The sequence below is a fragment of the Hypanus sabinus genome, chromosome 13 (genome assembly GCF_030144855.1).
Source record: "Hypanus sabinus isolate sHypSab1 chromosome 13, sHypSab1.hap1, whole genome shotgun sequence".
Taxonomy (NCBI): domain Eukaryota; kingdom Metazoa; phylum Chordata; class Chondrichthyes; order Myliobatiformes; family Dasyatidae; genus Hypanus; species Hypanus sabinus.
The window spans coordinates 16,320,342-16,340,169 of NC_082718.1; the positions used below are offsets into that span (position 1 = coordinate 16,320,342).

The 19,828-nt window shown below is 38.8% G+C and overlaps 1 protein-coding gene across 9 annotated transcripts in view; it reads right to left on the reverse strand.

Moving 5' to 3' along the window:
• The window catches only part of kmt2e (lysine (K)-specific methyltransferase 2E), a 125,950-nt gene that overhangs the window by 42,602 nt on the left and 63,520 nt on the right, over window positions 1-19,828 (reverse strand). For 7 of the 9 annotated variants that reach the window (XR_009515321.1, XM_059987174.1, XM_059987178.1 and 4 more), the window contains exons 7-14: window positions 18,652-18,824; window positions 13,317-13,355; window positions 11,009-11,248; window positions 9,428-9,558; window positions 3,748-3,865; window positions 1,393-1,502; window positions 257-521; window positions 5-103 (exon numbers count right to left, since the gene is read on the reverse strand). Coding sequence is in view for 8 of the 9 variants with exons in the window: in XM_059987174.1 (XP_059843157.1) it covers window positions 5-103; window positions 257-521; window positions 1,393-1,502; window positions 3,748-3,865; window positions 9,428-9,558; window positions 11,009-11,248; window positions 13,317-13,355; window positions 18,652-18,824 (1,175 nt within the window). In the remaining variant the exon portion in view is untranslated. The remainder of the gene's footprint in view (window positions 1-4; window positions 104-256; window positions 522-1,392; window positions 1,503-3,747; window positions 3,866-9,427; window positions 9,559-11,008; window positions 11,249-13,316; window positions 13,356-18,651; window positions 18,825-19,828) is intronic. The other 2 variants (XM_059987175.1, XM_059987176.1) reach the window with 2 other exon arrangements.

Here is a 19,828-nt window from a genome sequence, read left to right on the forward strand (position 1 = left end):
TTACCATCTTTCTTTTTCTCTCTGCAATCTGCTCCTCAGACTCCATCTCTACTTCATTGCTAACTGGAGGTTTTTCTTCTATATCCTCAATAAAATCTGGCTCCTGCAAGATGGAAATGACTGCTTTACATGATCTGCACTACTCTCTCTACAGATGATGGAGAACTATAATCTTGCTAGATTAGTCACTACTGGGGTATACAGCTGGCCATCAAAACAAGTTTATTTCCTGTATCAAGCACTACTACATTTTTACCTGATTGTTAGTCAAAGACACCCTGAGAGGAGACAGTTTCCTCTGTTTGTTATCTAATCCTTTAGATTTGGTGGCCATTCCTTCAGTATCAGAAGAAATATTTTGATTTTGAGCATCCTTTTCTTTTATGCTGTCCTTTTCTTTCTTTCCTTTTTTCCTTCTTGTTTCATAACCGATGCTGATGTTCTCGGTTGGCTCCAAATTTTGTTTGAGGACTGGACAATCTGGATTCCCTTTCAGACAAGCACAGTCCACTTTGTATTTGCTGTATGGAGGAACAAACAAACATATATAATCTGATGAACATTATGAATAAAGTAATTCAGGCAGTTTTGCATGTAACAAAGGCCAGCCTTAAATAAATACCAATTCATTATATTCAACCATGAAACTGATTACTGGAATGAACCAAGAAGAATATTCACAAATAACATGCAGACTTTCAATGAACATTGATTAAAGTAAATTCAAAGCATTTTGCGAAAATGTGCAGTAGGCTCTCAACATTACTTCCACAAATTTCTCATCTCATTAGTGCTTTTCTGCTTATCTCTTTCCCTCACTTTTTGTTAAACCCCTTTCTCAGTTTTACTTTCACTTGTATCTCTCAACTCCCTCTAACTGTAGACTTTCCCACTTCCTTCACCTGTGCTCCTTGCCCATCAACATTAGTCATGCTCTTAATCATCACTGCCTTTACATACATCACGAGTTATGATCAGCTTTACTTCTTTCTCTTCTCTATATTCCTACTCTGAACTTACTTTTTATTAATTTCAACACCTTTTCTATTGTGCCTTTTGTCTTTTTTTAAAAATTTCTCTTCCCATTGCCTATGCAAATTTTCAATTGAAATAAGAGACATCAGTTCTTGGACAAGAGTTAAAAAAAAATACAGCAATGAAATCATTCAAGTAACTTTTCAATATTACATTAAAATTTTCTTTTGAAGCACAAAGTAACTATTAAAAACAAGTATTTGAAGATCCATATTTGTCTGTATTCTTTTTAAAAATTTAAATGTTACTGGTTTTCAACTTCACTCAAACTTATGGCATTAGATCACACCTAAGCACCAGACACACCCAGACTTACATCTTCATCACAAATACTATTGCCCCCACTCAACTACTTACCAGTTTCCATAATCAAAGTCAAATCCAATAGTAATTTCTGTACCCTTTGGAATGTTTCTCTTGGAGTATATATGAAGATGAATCATACCGTCTTCAATTATATGGCGAACCTACAAATATAAAAAATAAACAGAACATTTTACTGGCCTGAATTTCACAAAAAAAAAGCATCACCAAGATCACCTGGGTACTACTATTAAAAAGAAGAAACAAACAACTACTGGTAACAGCACAAATAAGTATGGAATTCAGAAAATTACTCTCAAAGGTTCCTATGATAACTTTGAGCTCCACATATTACAAAGTTAAACCGTGCTAGAGACTTGATGACATTTAAGTATAAGGAACAACAATAATACTGTTTCGTTACTTATCTGATGATTACATTGAAAACTCACCAGAAGGACTATTCACCCAAGATCTCTAATTTCTGCTAACAGCCTATTTGGCACTAAAGCTTGTGGCTTCATAACAATTCCATTAGATTTAAAAACATAAGCAAAACAAAAAAATTCTGACTCCTCTCTCAAATCTTGTTTTTCTTCCCACGGAAAAGAGTATAATCGACGTTTCGGGCCAAGACCCTACAGCAGGACTGGAGGGAAAAAAAGGTAAGGTGTAGATTTAAAAGTTGCGGGGAGGGGAAGGAGATACAGAAGTGATAGGTGAGAAGGGTGAAGCAGAAAGCTGGGAAGTTGGTGAAAGATAGAGCTGGAGAAGTGGGAATCCAATAGAAGAGGACAGAAGACCAGGGAAGAAGAAAAAGAGCACCAGAGGGAGGCGAGGGGCAGGTCAGGAGTGGTGAGAGAGGGAAAAGAGCATGGAGAATGAAGGGGGGGGGGGCAAGAAATCGATGTACATGCCATCAGATTGAAGGCTACTCAGACGATATACGAGATGTTGTTCCTCCCACCTGAGTGTGGCCTCATTGTGACAGTAGAGGAGGCCATGGACTGACATATCGGAATGAAAATGGGAAGTGGAATTAAAATGGGTGGCCACTGGGAGATCCCGCTTGTTCTGGCGGACTAAGTGTAGGTGCTTGGTGAAGTGGTCTCCCAAACTATGTTCATTCTCATCGATATACAGGAGGCCACACTGGGAGCACCAGATACAGTAGATGACCCCAACAGACTCACAGGTGAAGTGTTACCTCACCTGGAAGGACTATTGGGCCCTGGGTGGTAGTAAGTGAGGAGATGTAGGGACAGGTGTAGTAGCTCTTGTTCTGCTTCTAAGGACAAGTGCTGGCAGGGATAAATGGACAAGGGAGTCGTACAGGAGCAATCAATGAGGAACATCGAAAGTGTGGGGGGGGGGGGGGGAGAGAGATGGACTTGCAAGCAGAACAAGTACTACACCTGCCCCTACACCTCCTCCCTCACTACTATTCAAGACTCCAAACAGTCCTTCCATGTGAGGCAACATGTCACCTGTGAGTCTGTTGGGGTCATATAATGTGTTTGGTGCTCCCAGTGTGGCCTCCTGTATTAATGGTGAGACCCAACATAGATTGGGAGACCACTTCGCCAAGCACCTAGCTCCATCTACTAGAAGAAGCACGATCACCCAGTGGTCACCCATTTTGATTCCACTTCTCATTCCCACTCCAGTATGTCAATCTATGGCCTTTTCTGCTGTTGTGATGAGGCTACAGTCAAGTTGGAGGAACAACACCTTATATTCCACCTGGGTAGCCTTCAACCTGATGGCATGAACACTGATCTCTCGAACTTCCAGTAATCCCCCCCCCCCACCATTCCCAATCCTCTTTTTCCCTCTTTCACCTATCTCCTTCCCTGCCCATCGCCTCCCTCTGGTGCTCCTCCCCCTTTTCTTTCTTCCATGGCCTTCTGTCCTCTCCTATTAGATTCCCTTCTCCTGCCCTGTATCTTTTTTACCAATTAACTTTCAAGTTCTTTACTTCACACCTCCCCCTCCCGATTTCACCCATCACCTCAAGTTTCTCTCTCCCCTCTCTCCACCTTTGAAATCTACTCCATTTCTTTTTTTCTCCAGTCCTGCTGTGTTCCTTCAGCATTATGTGTCTGTATTGCTTGGATTTCTAAAATCTGCAGATTTTCTCTTTTTTCTTCCCATTTTTGTTTTGCATTCTATGGATGATTTGGCATGGATTTAACTATACTGAATGACACCACCCTTCTCTGACCCTATGTGCCTCATTAACCATATTTCAAAATGCTATATATAGATGTTAACCCTCCTCACACACGTTCCAAATTTCCTATAGAAAGTGCTGAGTGAAATGAACTGTTAGCAGTATCTGTTCAATGCTGCAACGCTAATCACAAAATCAAAACCTTAGTTAATGAAACACGTATCAAACACACCCACCTCTGAATTTGGTATACATGATCGCCTAATGAACCTTGCTTCATTTCCAAATGTTCTTGCATCAACACACATTTCCAGTCCTCGAAAGTTTGAATAAAATAATACAAAGGGATAAGGTCTAGACATAAAGAGATAATTGTTCATTTATTTAAACAATAACCTTTTGATTACCACTTCCCTACATTCAGCATCAATCAAGTCAATGGAACCAAATGTTCAGAGATTAGTGTAATCTATCAGAGACTGGTATACACTAACAGACAGCATTGGCAAACAAAAAAATTATCTTCCACCATTTGCTAGAGCAGAGAAAAAAAATCCTTAAAATACTTTGAAAGGAAAATAATTTTGCTGACTCAAAAGATTTTCCCTGGCTAATTCTCATCTACATGTGATACCTTAGTAACATCATTCAAGGATTTCTTTAGCTCTATCTGTACATTGAGAATGAACATCCAAACTTACTTCTTCATTACCTAAACAAAGAAGGAAAACAATGGCCTATCTCATTAGTCATTAGGGAAGGCTGATAGAAAATTGGCTGCACTTACAGTGTAATGTAAAAATACTGAAGTTTTGATGTACCATTACATGATGCCAGTGTACTGCATCTAGAGCACTGTGTTGAGTTCTGGTCTCCATATTTAAGGAAGATATACTTGCATCAGAGGGAGTGTAAGGGAGGTTTCACAGGGTGATTTTGGGATAAATAAATAAAGATTGGGCCCTCAAGCTTAGAAGAGTGCCACGTGCGAGTGAGGCGAAGAATAGAATGATTATGCACATTAATACGAGGCTGAGAGCATGGTGCAGGAAGGAAGGGTTCAGGTTTTTGGATAATTGGTCTTTGTTCCAGGGACATTGGGATCTGTTTCGAAGGGATGGTCTACATCTGAACCGGAGGGGTACTAACATTCTTGCAGGAGTATTTGCCAGTGCTGCTCGGGGGGGTTTAAACTAGATGTGCAGGGAGCAGGGATCCAGATCCAGAGGGTTGGTCAGAAGGTGCATGGGGTTAAATGTGTACAAGGTTTGGGTGATCTTGAGAAGGTCATCAAAATTCAGGGTGCAATTTGCCCGATGGAAGTTCAAGGAGCTGGGTTAGGTACAATAGACAGTGTTTTAAGCAAAGAGAGGAGGAATGGGCTAAGAATTCTATACTTGAATGCGCGTAGTGTCAGAAATAAGACAGATGAGCTTGAAGCTCAGATGAAAATGGGAAACTACGATATTGTTGGGATAACGGAGACATGGCTGCAAGGGGATCAGGCCTGGGAATTGAGTGTACCAGGGTATACGTGCTATCGTAGAGACAGAAATATGGGAAGAGGGGGTGGGGTGGCCCTGTTGGTGAGGAATGAGATTCAGTCCTTAGCAAGAGGTGACTTGGGAACAGGGGAAGTAGAGTCTGTGTGGATTGAGCTGAGGAACAGTAAGGGTAAAAAGACCCTAATGGGTGTTGTGTACAGGCCCCCAAACAGTAGCGTGGATATTGGGTACAAGTTGATTAGGGAGTTAACATTGGCATGTGCTAAAGGTAATGCAGTCGTTATGGGAGATTTCAACAAGCAGGTGGACTGGGAGAATCAGGTAGGTGCTGGACCCCAGGATAGGGAGTTTGTGGAGTGTCTAAGGGATGTATTTTTGGAACAGCTTGTGCTTGAGCCAACCAGGAACGAGGCTATTTTGGACTTGGTGATGTGTAATGAACAGGAATTGATAAGTGATCTTGAAGTAAAGGAGCCATTAGGAAGTAGTGATCATAACATGATAAGTTTTTATCTACAATTTGAGAGGGATAGGGGCAGATCAGAGGTGTCAGTGTTGCAATTAAATAAAGGAGACTACGGAGCCATGAGGGATGAGCTGGCCAAAGTTAAATGGGCGGATGCCCTGGCAGGAAAGACAGTGGATCAGCAATGGCAGATATTCTTGGGCATAATACAAAAGATGCAAATGCAGTTCATTCCAATGAGAAGGAAGGATTCAAAGAGGGGGAAGGGGCCACAGTGGTTGACAAAGGAAGTCAGAGATTGTATAGCATTAAAGAAAAAGAAGTATGACAGGGCTAAGATGAGTGGGAATACAGATGATTGGGAAAGTTTTAAGGAACAGCAGATCTTAACTAAAAAAGCAATAGGGAGAGAAAAAATCAGGTATGAGCTCAGTCTAGCCAGGAATATAAAAGGGGATAGCAAAAGCTTTTTTAGCTATGTGAAGAGAAAGAAGATAGTTAAGAACAATGTTGGCCCCTTGAAGAATGAATTGGGAGAAATTGTTATGGGAAACAGGGAAATGGCAACAGAATTTAATGCGTGCTTTAGATCTGTCTTCACCAGGGAGGACACAAGCAATCTCCCAGATGTATGGATGGGCCAGGGTCATAAGATATCAGAGGAATTGAGACAGATTGACATTAGGAAAGAAACTGTGATGAGTAGACTGGTAGGACTGAAGGCTAATAAATCCCCGGGTCCAAATGGTCTGCATCCGAGGGTTCTAAAAGAGGTGGCTCAGGAAATTGCGGATGCATTGGTAATCATTTTCCAATGTTCCTTAGATTCAGGATCAGTTCCTGAAGATTGGAGAGTGGCTAATGTTGTCCCACTTTTCAAGAAGGGAGGGAAGGAGAAAACGGAGAACTATCGCCCTGTTAGCCTAACGTCAGTCGTGGGGAAGATGCTTGAGTCCATTATTAAGGACGAAATAGTGGCACATCTAGATGGCAGAAACAGGATTAGGCCGAGCCAGCATGGATTTACCAAGGGCAAATCATGCTTGACTAATCTGTTGGAGTTTTTTGAGGGTGTAACAAGGATGTTAGACGAGGGTAAGCCAGTGGATGTTGTGTACCTAGATTTTCAGAAGGCATTCGATAAGGTGCCACATAGGAGATTGGTAAGTAAAATCAGAGCTCATGGCATTGGGGGCAGGGTTTCAACATGGATAGAAAACTGGTTGGCAGATAGAAAGCAAAGGGTAGCAGTGAATGGGTGTTTCTCAGACTGGCTGGAGGTGACTAGTGGGGTACCACAGGGCTCTGTATTGGGACCACAGCTCTTTACGATTTATGTCAATGATTTAGATGAGGGCATTGAAAACTATATCAGCAAGTTTGCTGACGATACTAAACTGGGTGGCAGTGTGACATGCGAAGAGGACGTTAGGAGAATACAGGGAGACTTGGATTGGCTGAGTGAGTGGGCAGATACTTGGCAGATGTCATTCAATGTGAATAAATGTGAAGTTATCCACTTTGGAAGCAGGAACAAGAGGGCAGAGTATTGTCTGAACGGTGTAGAGTTAGGTAAGGGAGAAATGCAAAGAGACCTAGGAGTCCTAGTTCATCAGTCAATGAAGGTGAATGAGCAAGTGCAACAGGCAGTGAAGAGGGCAAATGGAATGTTGGCCTTTGTTACAAGGGGAATTGAATACAAGAGCAAGGATGTTCTTTTGCATTTGTACAGGACCCTGGTGAGACCACACCTGGAATATTGTGTACAGTTTTGGTCTCCAGATTTAAGGAAGGACATTCTGGCAATTGAGGAAGTGCAGCGTAGATTCACTAGGTTGATTCCTGGGATGGCAGGGCTGTCTTACGCAGAGAGATTGGAGAGATTGGGCTTGTACACGCTGGAATTGAGGAGATTGAGAGGGGATCTGATTGAAACGTTGAAGATAATTAAAGGATTTGATAGGATTGAGGCAGGAAATATGTTCCAGATGTTGGGAGAGTCCAGTACCAGAGGGCATGGATTGAGAATAAGAGGTCAGTTATTTAAAACAGAGTTGAGAAAGAGCTTCTTCTCCCAGAGAGTTGTGGAGGTGTGGAATGCACTGCCTCGGAAGACAGTAGAGGCCAATTCTCTGGATGCTTTCAAGAAGAGCTGGATAGATATCTGATGGATAGGGGAATCAAGGGATATGGGGACAAGGCAGGGACTGGGTATTGATAGTGAATGATTAGCCATGATCTCAGAATGGCAGTGCAGACTCGAGGGGCCGAATGGTCTACTTCTGCACCTATTGTCTATAAGAGTGGGAGGTAATCCCGTTGAAAGATATAAGATTCTAAAGATAAGACCATATGACATAGGAGCAGAATTATGCCACTCAGCCCATCAAGTCTGCTCCATCATTCAATCATCGCTGATTTAATAGCTCTCTCAATCCCATCCTTCCGCAACCTTTGGTGCCCTGAGAAACCAAGAACCTATCTATTTCTACTTTCAATATACTCATGGAATTGGCCTCCACAGTTGTTCATGGCAATTCATCACCCTCTGGCTAAAGACATTCCTTCTTATCTCTGTTCTACTCTGAGGCTGTGCCTGCGCTGGCCCTGGACTCACCCACTATGGGAAACATTCTCTTCACATTCATTCTGTCTAGGCCTTTCAATCTTCGACAAGATTCAATGAGATCTCCCCGCCATTCTTCTAAACTCCTGTGAGTACAGGCCCAGAGCCTTCAAACGCTCCTCCTACATTAACCTCTTTAATTCCCAAAATCATTCTTGTGAACATCCTCTGGACCCTCTCCAATGCCAGCACATCTTTTCTGAGATAGCATGCCCAAAACTGCTCACAATACTCCAAACTCTAAGTTCAATGTAAACTATTATCAAAGTACATACAAGCCACCATATACAACTCTGGGGTTCATTTTCTTGTTGGCATTCTCATATTAACCATAACAGAATCAATGAAAGACCACACAATTAGGGCGTTCAACCAGAGAGCAGAAGACAATAACTGTGCAAACAGAAAAAGAAATAATAAAAAAAAACAAACAAACTAGCAAGCATTAAGTGGTCTGACCAATATCTTATAAAGTCTCAACATCACATCTTTACTCTTAGCCCTCTTGGAATGAATACTATCATTGAATTTGCCTTCCTTGTCACCTACTCAAACTGCAAGTTAACCTTTAGGAAATCCTGCACAAGCACTCCTGATTTTTGAATTGTTTCCCTGTTTAGAAAATAAGTCTACACCTTTATTCCCTCTACTGAAGTGCATGACTAGACACATCCCCACACTGCCACTTCTTTGCCCATTCTGCCAATCTTCTGCAGACTCCCAGCTTCCTTAACACTACCTGCCCACCACCCAATTGGGTTCGCAAAAGATGTGAACATACCACAGCTGAGTGAATGATATGTAGAAGTAAATGATTTCAGAATAAGAGCTTGCTCATTAATGGCAGAGTTGAGGAGGATTTTCCTTTTTCAAAGCGTTGCAACTTTTTGGAAATCTCTACAAGACAGTTGTAGGAGTAGATTTATTGAATATATACAAAGCACAGAGTGATAGATATTTGGACTGAATGGAATCAAGTAGTATGGACAGAAGAGAAGTGGCACTAAGCCCAAGATTAGATCAATAATGATCTATAAATAGCAGAGCAAGTTCAACAGACAAATTGGCTTACTCCAGCATCCATTACTTATTTTCAGAATTTCAATTACTACACTGGATATATAAAAAAAGTTCAATATAGAGGCTGCTCAAACAACAATACAAAAGTGTAGGAAAGTGAACATTCAACATTTGAAATGATATGGCCAGACCACTAAAGGTACTTGAAACTGTAAGAATTTCCAATCAAAGTAACCACTTCAATGTTATTAGATGTTTAAAGAGCATCATGGTCAGTGAACACCATTTCGTAAACTTGCCTTTTAAAGAAATGACCATTTGCTTCAAATTGTTCCCGTAGCATGAACTTTCCACGATATTCAATAATGAAAGTATCAGGAAGCAAGTCTTTAGAGGCTTTCAATATTTTTTTGTTTTTCTGCACTTGACTCTGAAGAAAAAAATAACATTTATTAGCTCATATATTGCTTGTGATATATGAAAATAGAACTGAATCAAGTCCACGACACAAAAAAAATCACCCATCACAATTAAGTAATAATATACATAAGCCACCATAATACAGAAAATGTCTAATATTTTCTCCAATTAAAAATATGGAATTTTACATTGGATTTCTTCTCAAATGTTATAAGGCTTTAATATTCTAGTCATTAGTTCCTCAAACTATCATGTCAGAAATTATTTTAATAAAGTGGAAATTAACATTTTGTTAGTTTAAAATAGCAGCTGTTTGGAAGAGCCAAGACAGATATTTTGGTGAGAAACTGCAAACAAGTCCCTTAAGAGATTAACAAGAAATGAGAGGTAGGAGAAATATAGTGGATGTTGACTGAAGAAAAGCTTTGAACAAGAAAACACATGGAAGATGGTGAGAAAATGAATTAGGCAGATTAGAAAACTGGATTGAACTATTAGTTGGACAAAACAGAGTGAGTATTAAAGCAGTATTTAGATGCAGGTAGCAATATTCTAAAGGCTTTATTTTGGGATTACTTCCATTCAGTTATGTAATTATGTCAATTATTTGGAGTTACTCAAAAAGAGAGAAAGGGAAATGTCAAAAGTTGCAGAGAATAACAAATTAGGACATTTTCCTATGGAAAACCAAAGGAAAATGCAAAATCATTACCCTTCCATGCACATTTACTTGGGAAGAGCAACTCTATATTCAATTAAGTATATTTTTAAAAACTTAGCTTGTATGTTTAAGGACTGTCCACTGGACCACATACTGCCATTCTCAGCAACCCAGTCTTGCAATAAGTATCTAAAACAGATGTCCTTATCTACATATGCATGTGATGTATTGCTTAATTACAGGAAACGTACAGTAAATATTTGCCATTTACCAAAATAACACATGGTGGATTGCATGTTTCTAATGAGTATGCACTTCCTGTTTCATACAGTGGAGGTCATTAGGTTCCCAGAAAACAGTCAAGAGCTAATTAAACTGTTTTGTAGAATTATAACAGTCCTATAAAGATGGAAAATACAAGCATAAAATACTAAGCATTGCAGATATTAATCAAATTGAATTAGATGAGAGCACCTCAAAAGTAGCACACTGTCCAGAATTATGGGAGTAAAGAAAATTTGAATCATTCTGGTAAATACAGATTTAAAGGTCTAGAACAAGATAAGAAAGTAACCAGGAATTTAATAACACATGGATACTGGGAATTGAAAGTGAATAGGTGAAAGAAAAACAGAGAAAAGATGAAAGAAATGTGGGCAGAGGGTAAATATTAAAAAAAGGAGACAGAAATCAAAGAGCAGACTGAGCAAAAGAACAAGAGTGAGTAAACAGAGGCAAGGAAAATGCTTTATGAAAACAATCGAAGAACTTTTTTCAATTTGTCAAGTCTATTCCTTACCTCTACTGGAGGCTTAAAGGCTGCAAGATTGGTACTTAGGTCTGATCTACTGACGACCTCCATTTTTTCATGTCCATCACCTATTTCTAATGCTAATCGGTGTGCTTCAAGGATGTTCTGAATATCCTCACTATACTGATTCCCATCTGCTTCTTCATATCGATCCATCCATGTTTTGATTTTGTTCTCCCACACAAAATTAGCATTATCAACAGCATCGGTTTCTGATACTGAATTTTGCTAAGGACAAGAAAGTATTAGCAAAAGTCACTGAGTGTCAATTGAACATTTATCTTCTTCCTCCTTTCCCCATTAGCCAATAACATAATTAGCAATTATCAAGGAGAAAACATCATCCAACGGTGTCATCATGAAGATATAACCATTTGAAATTTGAGAAATGCTTTTTATTTTTTCTAAATACTTAAAAAATTGAGGAAGAGCAGTAAGACACTTGGAACTAATGTACAGAACTATAAAACTAAAAGAGAGCTGAATGGGTGGAGAACAAAACTAAAATTAGCAAATTTGCCGATGACACAAAGCTGGGTGGCAGCGTAAAATGTCAAGAGGATGTTATGACAATGCAGGGTGACTTGGACAAGCTAGGTGAGTGGGTGACTGTATGGCAGATGCAGTTTAATGTGGATAAATGTGAGGTTATCCACTTTGGTGGCAAGAACAGGAAGGCAGATTACTATCTAAATGGAGTCAAGTTAGGAAATGGGGAAGTACAATGAGATCGAGGTGTTCCTGTACATCAGTCAATGAAAGCAAGCATGCAGGTTCAGCAGGCAGTGAAGAAAGCTAATGGCATGCTGGCCTTTATAACAAGAGGAATTGAGTATAGGTAAAAAGGTCCTTCTGCAGCTGTACAGGACCCTGGTGAGACCCCACCTGGAGTATTGTGTGCAGTTTTGGTCTCCAAATTTGAGGAAGGACATTCTTGTTATTGATGGAGTGCAGCGTAGGTTCACAAGGTTAATTCCTGGAATGGCGGGACTGTCATATGTTGAAAGATTGGAGTGACTGGGCTTGTATACACTGGAATTTAGAAGGATGAGAGGGGATCTGATTGAAACATATAAGATAATTAAGGGATTGGACACACTGGAGGCAGGAAGCATGTTCCCGCTGATGGGTGAGTCCAGAACTAGAGGCCACAGATTAAGAATAAGGGGTAGGCCATTTAGAACAGAGATGCGGAAAAACTTTTTCACCCAGAGAGTGGTGGATATGTGGAATGCTCTGCCCCAGAAGGCAGTGGAGGTCAAGTCTCTGGATGCTTTCAAGAGAGAGTTAGATAGAGCTCTTATAGATAGCGGGGTCAAGGGATATGGGGAGAGGGCAGGAACGGGGTACTGACTGTGTATGATCAGCCATGAATGGCGGTGCTGGCTAGAAGGGCCGAATGGCCTACTCCTGCACCTACTGTCTATTGTCTACAAAATTTCAAATTGAAGTAATCAAAAATACACCCTCTAAAAATACAATTGAGGAATGTGGAGCCAATGATCAAGATTTTCAAAAAAAGAGACAGAGCACCATCATGTACATTAGCACTGATGTAACTCAACAGAGTCACTTTTTCCTGTCTACACAAGTTAACTTTCATCAAATTATGAGTATTAGCTATAGTTTGAAATGGTGATTCCAATGTAATACTTGGATCAATTTGAACTAATCAACAATAGTTAGATGTAATGCTGATAGATTGTGAATCTAAAACACTAAATAATTTATAAATAATAAAATTAGTAGTAATCTATCTTTTTAATTTATTTAGATGAATGTTTTTGACTATTTTGGCTGGGAAGATATTCTTCATCAATTATTTCTTTAAATTTGATGATCTACATACCATGACTTGCTTTGTTGGTTGAAATTACTTAATTATAAGATTCTTTATTTTAATACCTCTACATTAAAAATCAAAGAAATAAACAAGGGAAACACAAAACTTACAAGTTGTATTTTTGGCATTACTAGAAACATTATCCAAAAATATGACTGAAGAGAACAAAACATGAAAATCCTACAACTATTGTCTAGCTAGATGACTCAACAATCCATATCAAGGAAATGAGTCAAAATGATAAATACTTTATATTGAAACATCATCTTTCAGCAGTTATGTCAAAGTATCAAGAGTAAAATATCTAGCCCAAATGATAACTGTAAGATTGTGGGCAAAACTACAATTTTATTAAATATACATAACCACATTTATTGTAAAGTATTTCAGGCAGTGCACATACTTTCTATAAATACTCAAGCATAATGTTATTGCAGTTCTGAAATTTCTTACCTTTACCCTTGAAGATTTTCGAGATCCTTCCCGAAAAGGCTGAAAAATTGAAAATACATCTACTTAATTAATTGCAATAATGCCTAAGTGCTTTGAGATCCTTTATCCTTTATTTTTTGAAAATGTCAGGTGCATCTTCTCCAGCGTCAAGGTTGATCCTGAACCACAAGACAATAATGGCAAGGTTCAGGCACCCTGACGATGAGATTTTATGAATTTATAAAGTTCAGGAAGCTTCTCTCCCTGATGAACTGCACAGCTTTCCTACATGCTTTAAAAGGGTGAATAACACTAGACCTGTGCAAATTCCCACATCTAGTTATCCTATGATCTCTGTCTCAGAAGCTAGTGTCAGAATATCTTTCAGGGGGAGGAACTTCTCAAGGTGTCATGCCCTGATGATGTACCTGACAGGGTACTGACAATCTGTGCAAACCAACTAGATGGTCGAAGAACATCTTCAACCTCTCATTGCTGCAGCTGGCGGGTCCTACATGCTTCAAAAGGTACCCAAGAAGATAAGGGTGACTTGTCTCAATGACTACTGCCTCTTAGCACTCACAGCTATTATGTTGAAGTGCTTTAAGAGGTTGGTCATGGCTAGAATTAAATCCTGCCTAACAAGGAACTGGACCCATTGCAGTTTGCCTAACAGCACAAGAGGACTACAGCAGACACAATCTCACTCACTCTCCACTCGGCTTTGGAGCACCTTATGACAGCAAAACATGCATCAGGCTGTTGATTATCAATTACAGCTCTGCATACAACATCATCACCCTCTTAGTACTAATCAAAAAGCTTCAAAATCTGAACCTCTGCGCCCTCATCAGGTGACCAGTCAGTGCAGAACAATAATATCTCCTCAATGACAATCAACAAAGGCACGCCCAAAGGATGTGTGTTTAGTCCACTGCTCTAATCTCTCTACACTCATGACTATGTGGCTAGGCACACCTCAAATTCCATCAATAAATTTGCAGGTGACACCACTGTTGTTGGCAGATGGCAACAAGGAGATATAGAGAAGTGAGAAATCAGCTGGTGAATGGTGTCACAATTATAACCTCACACTCAACATCAACAAGATCTAGGGACAGATTGGGGACTTCAGAAGAGTAAATTAGGAGAACTCAAAGCAGTCCTCACTGCTGGCTCAGTGGTGGGAAGAGTGAGCAGCTTTAATTCCTGGGTGTCGATATCTCAGAGGGTCAATTCTTTACCAATACATTGATGCAATCATGAAGAAGGTACCCCAGTGGCTCTACTTCATTAGTTTAGGAAGATTTTGAATATCACCAAAGACTAGCAGATTTCTATAAATGTATGATAGTTACATCACAGCCTTGTATCCAGGCTCCAGTTGACAAGATCACAAGAGACTGCAGAAGTTTGTAGGCTGAGCCTCTTCCATCAGGGCACAACCCTCCATGTCATCATGGACATCTTGGAAGAGTCAGTGCCTCAGGAAAGTGACATACATCATCAAGGACCCTTCCCATTCAGGATGTGGATTCTTCTCATTACCACCACCGGAGATGTGATACAGGAGCTTGGAAGTTTTAACACTCAATGCTTTAACACAGCTTCATCCCCTCAGCAATCAGGCCCATCCACCAATGAACACTGCCTCATTATTTATATCTTGTATTATTTATTCACATCTTTGAGCTGTGACTGTAGTTGACTTGAGTTCATGGTCGTACAAGGGAGGAATACTGAAGTGGTTTCCCGTTGCCTTCTTCAGTTGCAGTGTCCATACTGGACGGGTAACCCTGGCCACTGATCGGCAGATTCATCTGCCCAGTGTTTTCAGTTTTACAATCATAAATTCCAACTGTAGAATCTGCTTGTAAAACCATCCTCTACCTGCAAACCATGGCTTCACATGACCCTGACTGGGAGGCTAAACAGGTACTACACCTTGCCCAAGGGTGACCAGTAAGGCTATTGGACAGAAGGAGCACCTTACACCTCCTTTTGCTGAGCAATTGCACAGCACCAACACTGACTATTTTAGTTACAACTGGAAAGCTGGAAGTTAAAAGAAGCAGAGGCAGACAGTTAGTGAAAATGATCGATGGATTAACATCATGGTTAGAAACAGGGGAGGCAACAACTACAATTTGGAGGGTCAGGGACCGTGATGGATGGAGACATGATCGCCCATGCCAAATGGCAAGGCACCCGAAGAAATAGTATTATATATTTATTATGTAACTTACAGTAATTTTATGTCTTGCACTGTACTGCTGCAAAACAAATTCCACAATATTGGTCGGTGATAATAACCCGATCTGATCCTGGGGAGGTAATATTCTGGCTATTTCTCATCTATTCAGTTTTTAAAAATTGTTTCATTCACAGGATATGGACATCATTGACAATGCCTGAAATTATTGCCCACTCGTAATTGCGCCTGAAGTGGAGGCAAATAAGCATCAATCATATTGGCAAGTCTAGACTCACTTGCAAGCCAGACTGGGCAAGAAAAACTGGCTCCCTTTCATGAAAAACACAACTGAACCAAGATTGGGTTTACAATAATCTGATGCTATTGTAATACTCTAAGCAAGAATAGCTATTTTTAAATTTTTTGTAATTAAATTTCTCAGTTGCCATATTGGATTTGAGCTTTTCTGGACCAATGATCTGGAAACCCATCTGTTGATCAAGTAAGTTAACATCTATATTACAATAGCTCCACAGACGAAACAAAAGTTAATTGAAGATGCATCTTTGTAGGTCACTCAGAGATAAAAAAAATCAGCTCATATGCAATTTGCACAGCCTCTTGCCATTCTTATTACAAAGATATTGAAATCTATTTGTCAGAATTGGCCATGAGCCACCACTGTTATTCCATCATTATGACCTCCTCTTAGAGAAAAATCAAAAGATCAAACACAAACGTATACACAATGGTGAGCACACTGAGAAATTGCCTTGATATATTCACCTTTCCGTTAGACTGCCTAACAGCAAATTTACCTAGGTGACTTTTTCCTGAGATGCAAACAATCAAATTAAATTTACATAAAAATGACTATGTTTAATTATCTGAACTTCTCTAACTTCACTGATCCATTTGTTACTGAGGTTATAAATTCTACCATTTCTGAGATCAACAGCTGCCAATTATGCCTCTACAAAGTATCCAATTAACTGATAACAGGGAATGCCATTGTAATGCAATTAACTGGATGAGATTTCACATGTGAATTTGAAACCTTAAGCAAGCTGACTGCAAAACACAAGTAATTTTAGTTAATCTACATATGCAAGGTCGGTTAATAACAATTGGCATAAGAAGAGTGACCTTTGTGGAGATAATTTTATGAACAACATATGCAAAGCACTGCAGACTTAAGTTAATGCAGTATGACATTTTCAGCAGCTATTAAATGGGGATAGACAAGCATAGCACTGTTATGAAACACTGATTGGTCTGTGAGTGACTAATGGCATATGTAATTTGTCATTATGACCGAATATGCTTTAAACTAACACTGCATGATTAATGATGACAACAGCTCCATATCTACTGCCAGAAAGACATCAAGAAATTTAGCTTGAATCAGTCCAGGAAATGCCCAAGTCTTGGAGTAATGAAAAACATGGAAATAGTTATAATCACATTGCCCTCCAGGGAAATAAAAATTATTTCTTAAATGCGTAACACAGTCAGTGTTAATGTGAAGAATTTTGAGTGCAGTGCTTTTACAATTGTGCCACAAAATTGACACATCTCCACAAGTGATCTAATGAAATAAAAAATAAATGTAGCATCCTGGGTAGTCTCATGTACAGATCAAATAATTGCAATTGTGTGATAATATTTAAGAAAGGCAATGGAAATAAGAATTAGTAAGCTTATTTCCTTCATTTTCCCTTAATCAGTTTAATACATAGTATACAACAGGAAACAAGTTCAAACAATGGGTATTAAAAATGAGTGTAAAGTTACAAGAAAGTAATCAGCAGGTTCTGATGCAAGTATTCAGAGTGTAATGATTTGTTTTCTACAAAAGATAGAATAGTAACAATACAGGTATAAGACTTGTGTAAAATGGACTTAAAAACATGAAATTAAAGAACATTCATTGTTTAGTTGTATTATTATGTTGCTAACTGTTAAAAATATTACCCAATGAATAACATTTACTGTAGTACATTAGAGTTTGGATATCTGATTTGACATATTCATGGGATATTTTATCATCTGATCTGATCACTCTCTTTGATTATCCAAATAGTATTTTATTGTTATATTTTTTAACTGACAGGTGTATGCAGCGTGCAGCAGTATTTAGTGGATTAATCCTGAATTACTTTTAGGTGGTACCGTTTCTGATCGGTGAGAGCATGCTTCAAAATATTGACACATCTTAACTTCCACCTGAATCACTTCAGAGGCCAAGTGCGACCTTTGATAAACATCTTAACAAAAGCAGGAAACCTGTTGCAATGCAACATTTCCACAGGACCGCAGTGAAGTGAAATTCTGAATTCAAATCCAGTTCTGGCATGGGGCTCACACCCATCGATCACGATCTGACAGGAAATGGCAACAACATTGTACGAAGGACATTGTCATTTCCATTTTGTTAGCCAATCTGATGGGGCAAACAAGGAATCTAGCAGTTCAAACAGTGCGTCATATGTAATACAGAAGCTGTATTGTGATAGTACAAATCAAACAAGTCAACACACAGAGCAATAATTCTGATGAAATTCATTGCCAAACCTTGAATCTAAGTTAAGTCACTTTTTCCAAAGTTACAGGTCAGAATTGTACATGGTGATCAATGAAACAGAGAGCAGATCAAAGATTCCCTGTAAAATGTCAATGTCTTCTGCTAATTTCCATAATTGGTTGGCAGATTGATCAGAAAGTAGCTTCCCTGTGTTTACTCCATAGCTTCTTAATATTTTGAACATTTATTGTACAGACCACAAAAACTTAGATATACAATCCAAGTATATTTCATCTGTCTTAAATGTTGGCATGAATTAAATAATGTCCTTTTACAACTAAGAAACGTCAGTACCTATTTCTAAGTTTAATTTGAAAGTGGCTAAGGGTGGACAGATTTTGAAGTATTTGTCAATAATTTGTTAATAGCTTTTTTAAAAGATTAATTAATAATACTATAACATACCTTATATTGTTTTTAGTCAATGCAATATAATCCATAGACTTAAGATTTATAAGACAAAATTAACTGAATGCTTTAACTTTTCTGCATATTCTGCTTCAAAGCTGGATGGAGCAGCCCTCCAGTTGTTGAACAGAGCAAAATTAGCAGATTATGATTAGACAAATCCTACTTGCCTTTCTTGATTTGGCAGCAAACTGCTCTTTTTCTCCACTTTTCTTTCGCTTTTTCTCAGTTACCTTTGTTACTCGAGTAGCGGTCAATGTGATAGTTGTAGGGATTTGCTGATAGGCTGTGTATAGCTCCACAGGTACTTCATCTCCACTTTCAGTTGCACTGGTGTCTCCATCTATTTAAAAGGAAATAAAATCTGAAACAAACTGGCACTGATACAATATTCCTATTTGAAACAACTTATATCTAATAATTTGCACAAAGAACCAAAGTAAACATATTTTGTATAAAAATGAAGCCTGAATTATCTATTCTTCTATCCTTTGGATTGTTGATTATGAAAAAAATTCAACATAATTCTGAGAATATTTTAAGAACATTTTCAACAAGTTGGATTCCCAACCTGAGCTGCTGATGTAACTACTGCTAAAACAACTAATTAACCAATGATATGTCAACTCAAAACTCCTCCATGTAAGCACACTCTTAAACAGCATTTGTCTAGATTTATGTTGTCAGTGATTTTGTTACAAAAATCTCCATATTGGTAGCTAGATAGGTGCATTCAGGTGCTGTGGATGCCAATTGTCTGTCAAACAGTTACAGTCTGGTCTACACAGAAAGAGAAACCTAAAGGTTCAGCTGATGAGGTTGAGTGCTACAATGCCAAATAAGTAATGAATGAACGAAATTCAAGAGCATTTGCCGCTTTCAATTATCCACCTATATCTATTAATGATGAGGAGTGAGGTTATAAGAGGGGCTGCCATCATAAGCTGGATAATCAAGCTTATACTCATCTTAATCCTCTACATCTCTGACAGTAACACCTGAAAACAAGTAAAAACATTATGGATCTGATATACAGTGATATGTGGGAGCAGGCACATACAAAAAGTCCAAATAAAAGATGACTGTTCTATTCTTCAAAATATAAAATTTAATATGATACCCATTTTCTATGTTCAGATTAGCATGACATCCAAAAAGAAAAAAGTTATTTCATAGAAGACAGAAATAAGCCTTTGGTTCTTTACCTCAATAGCACCCCAGAAGTACAAATGTTATTACTTGCATTATTTTAATTATTAAGTCTAAGGTCTGAATGCATCATGGAATTCTGTCAGGTTATTACTTTAGAAAGCTTTGCTCGTTTGTCTCATAATCATGTTTCACCTC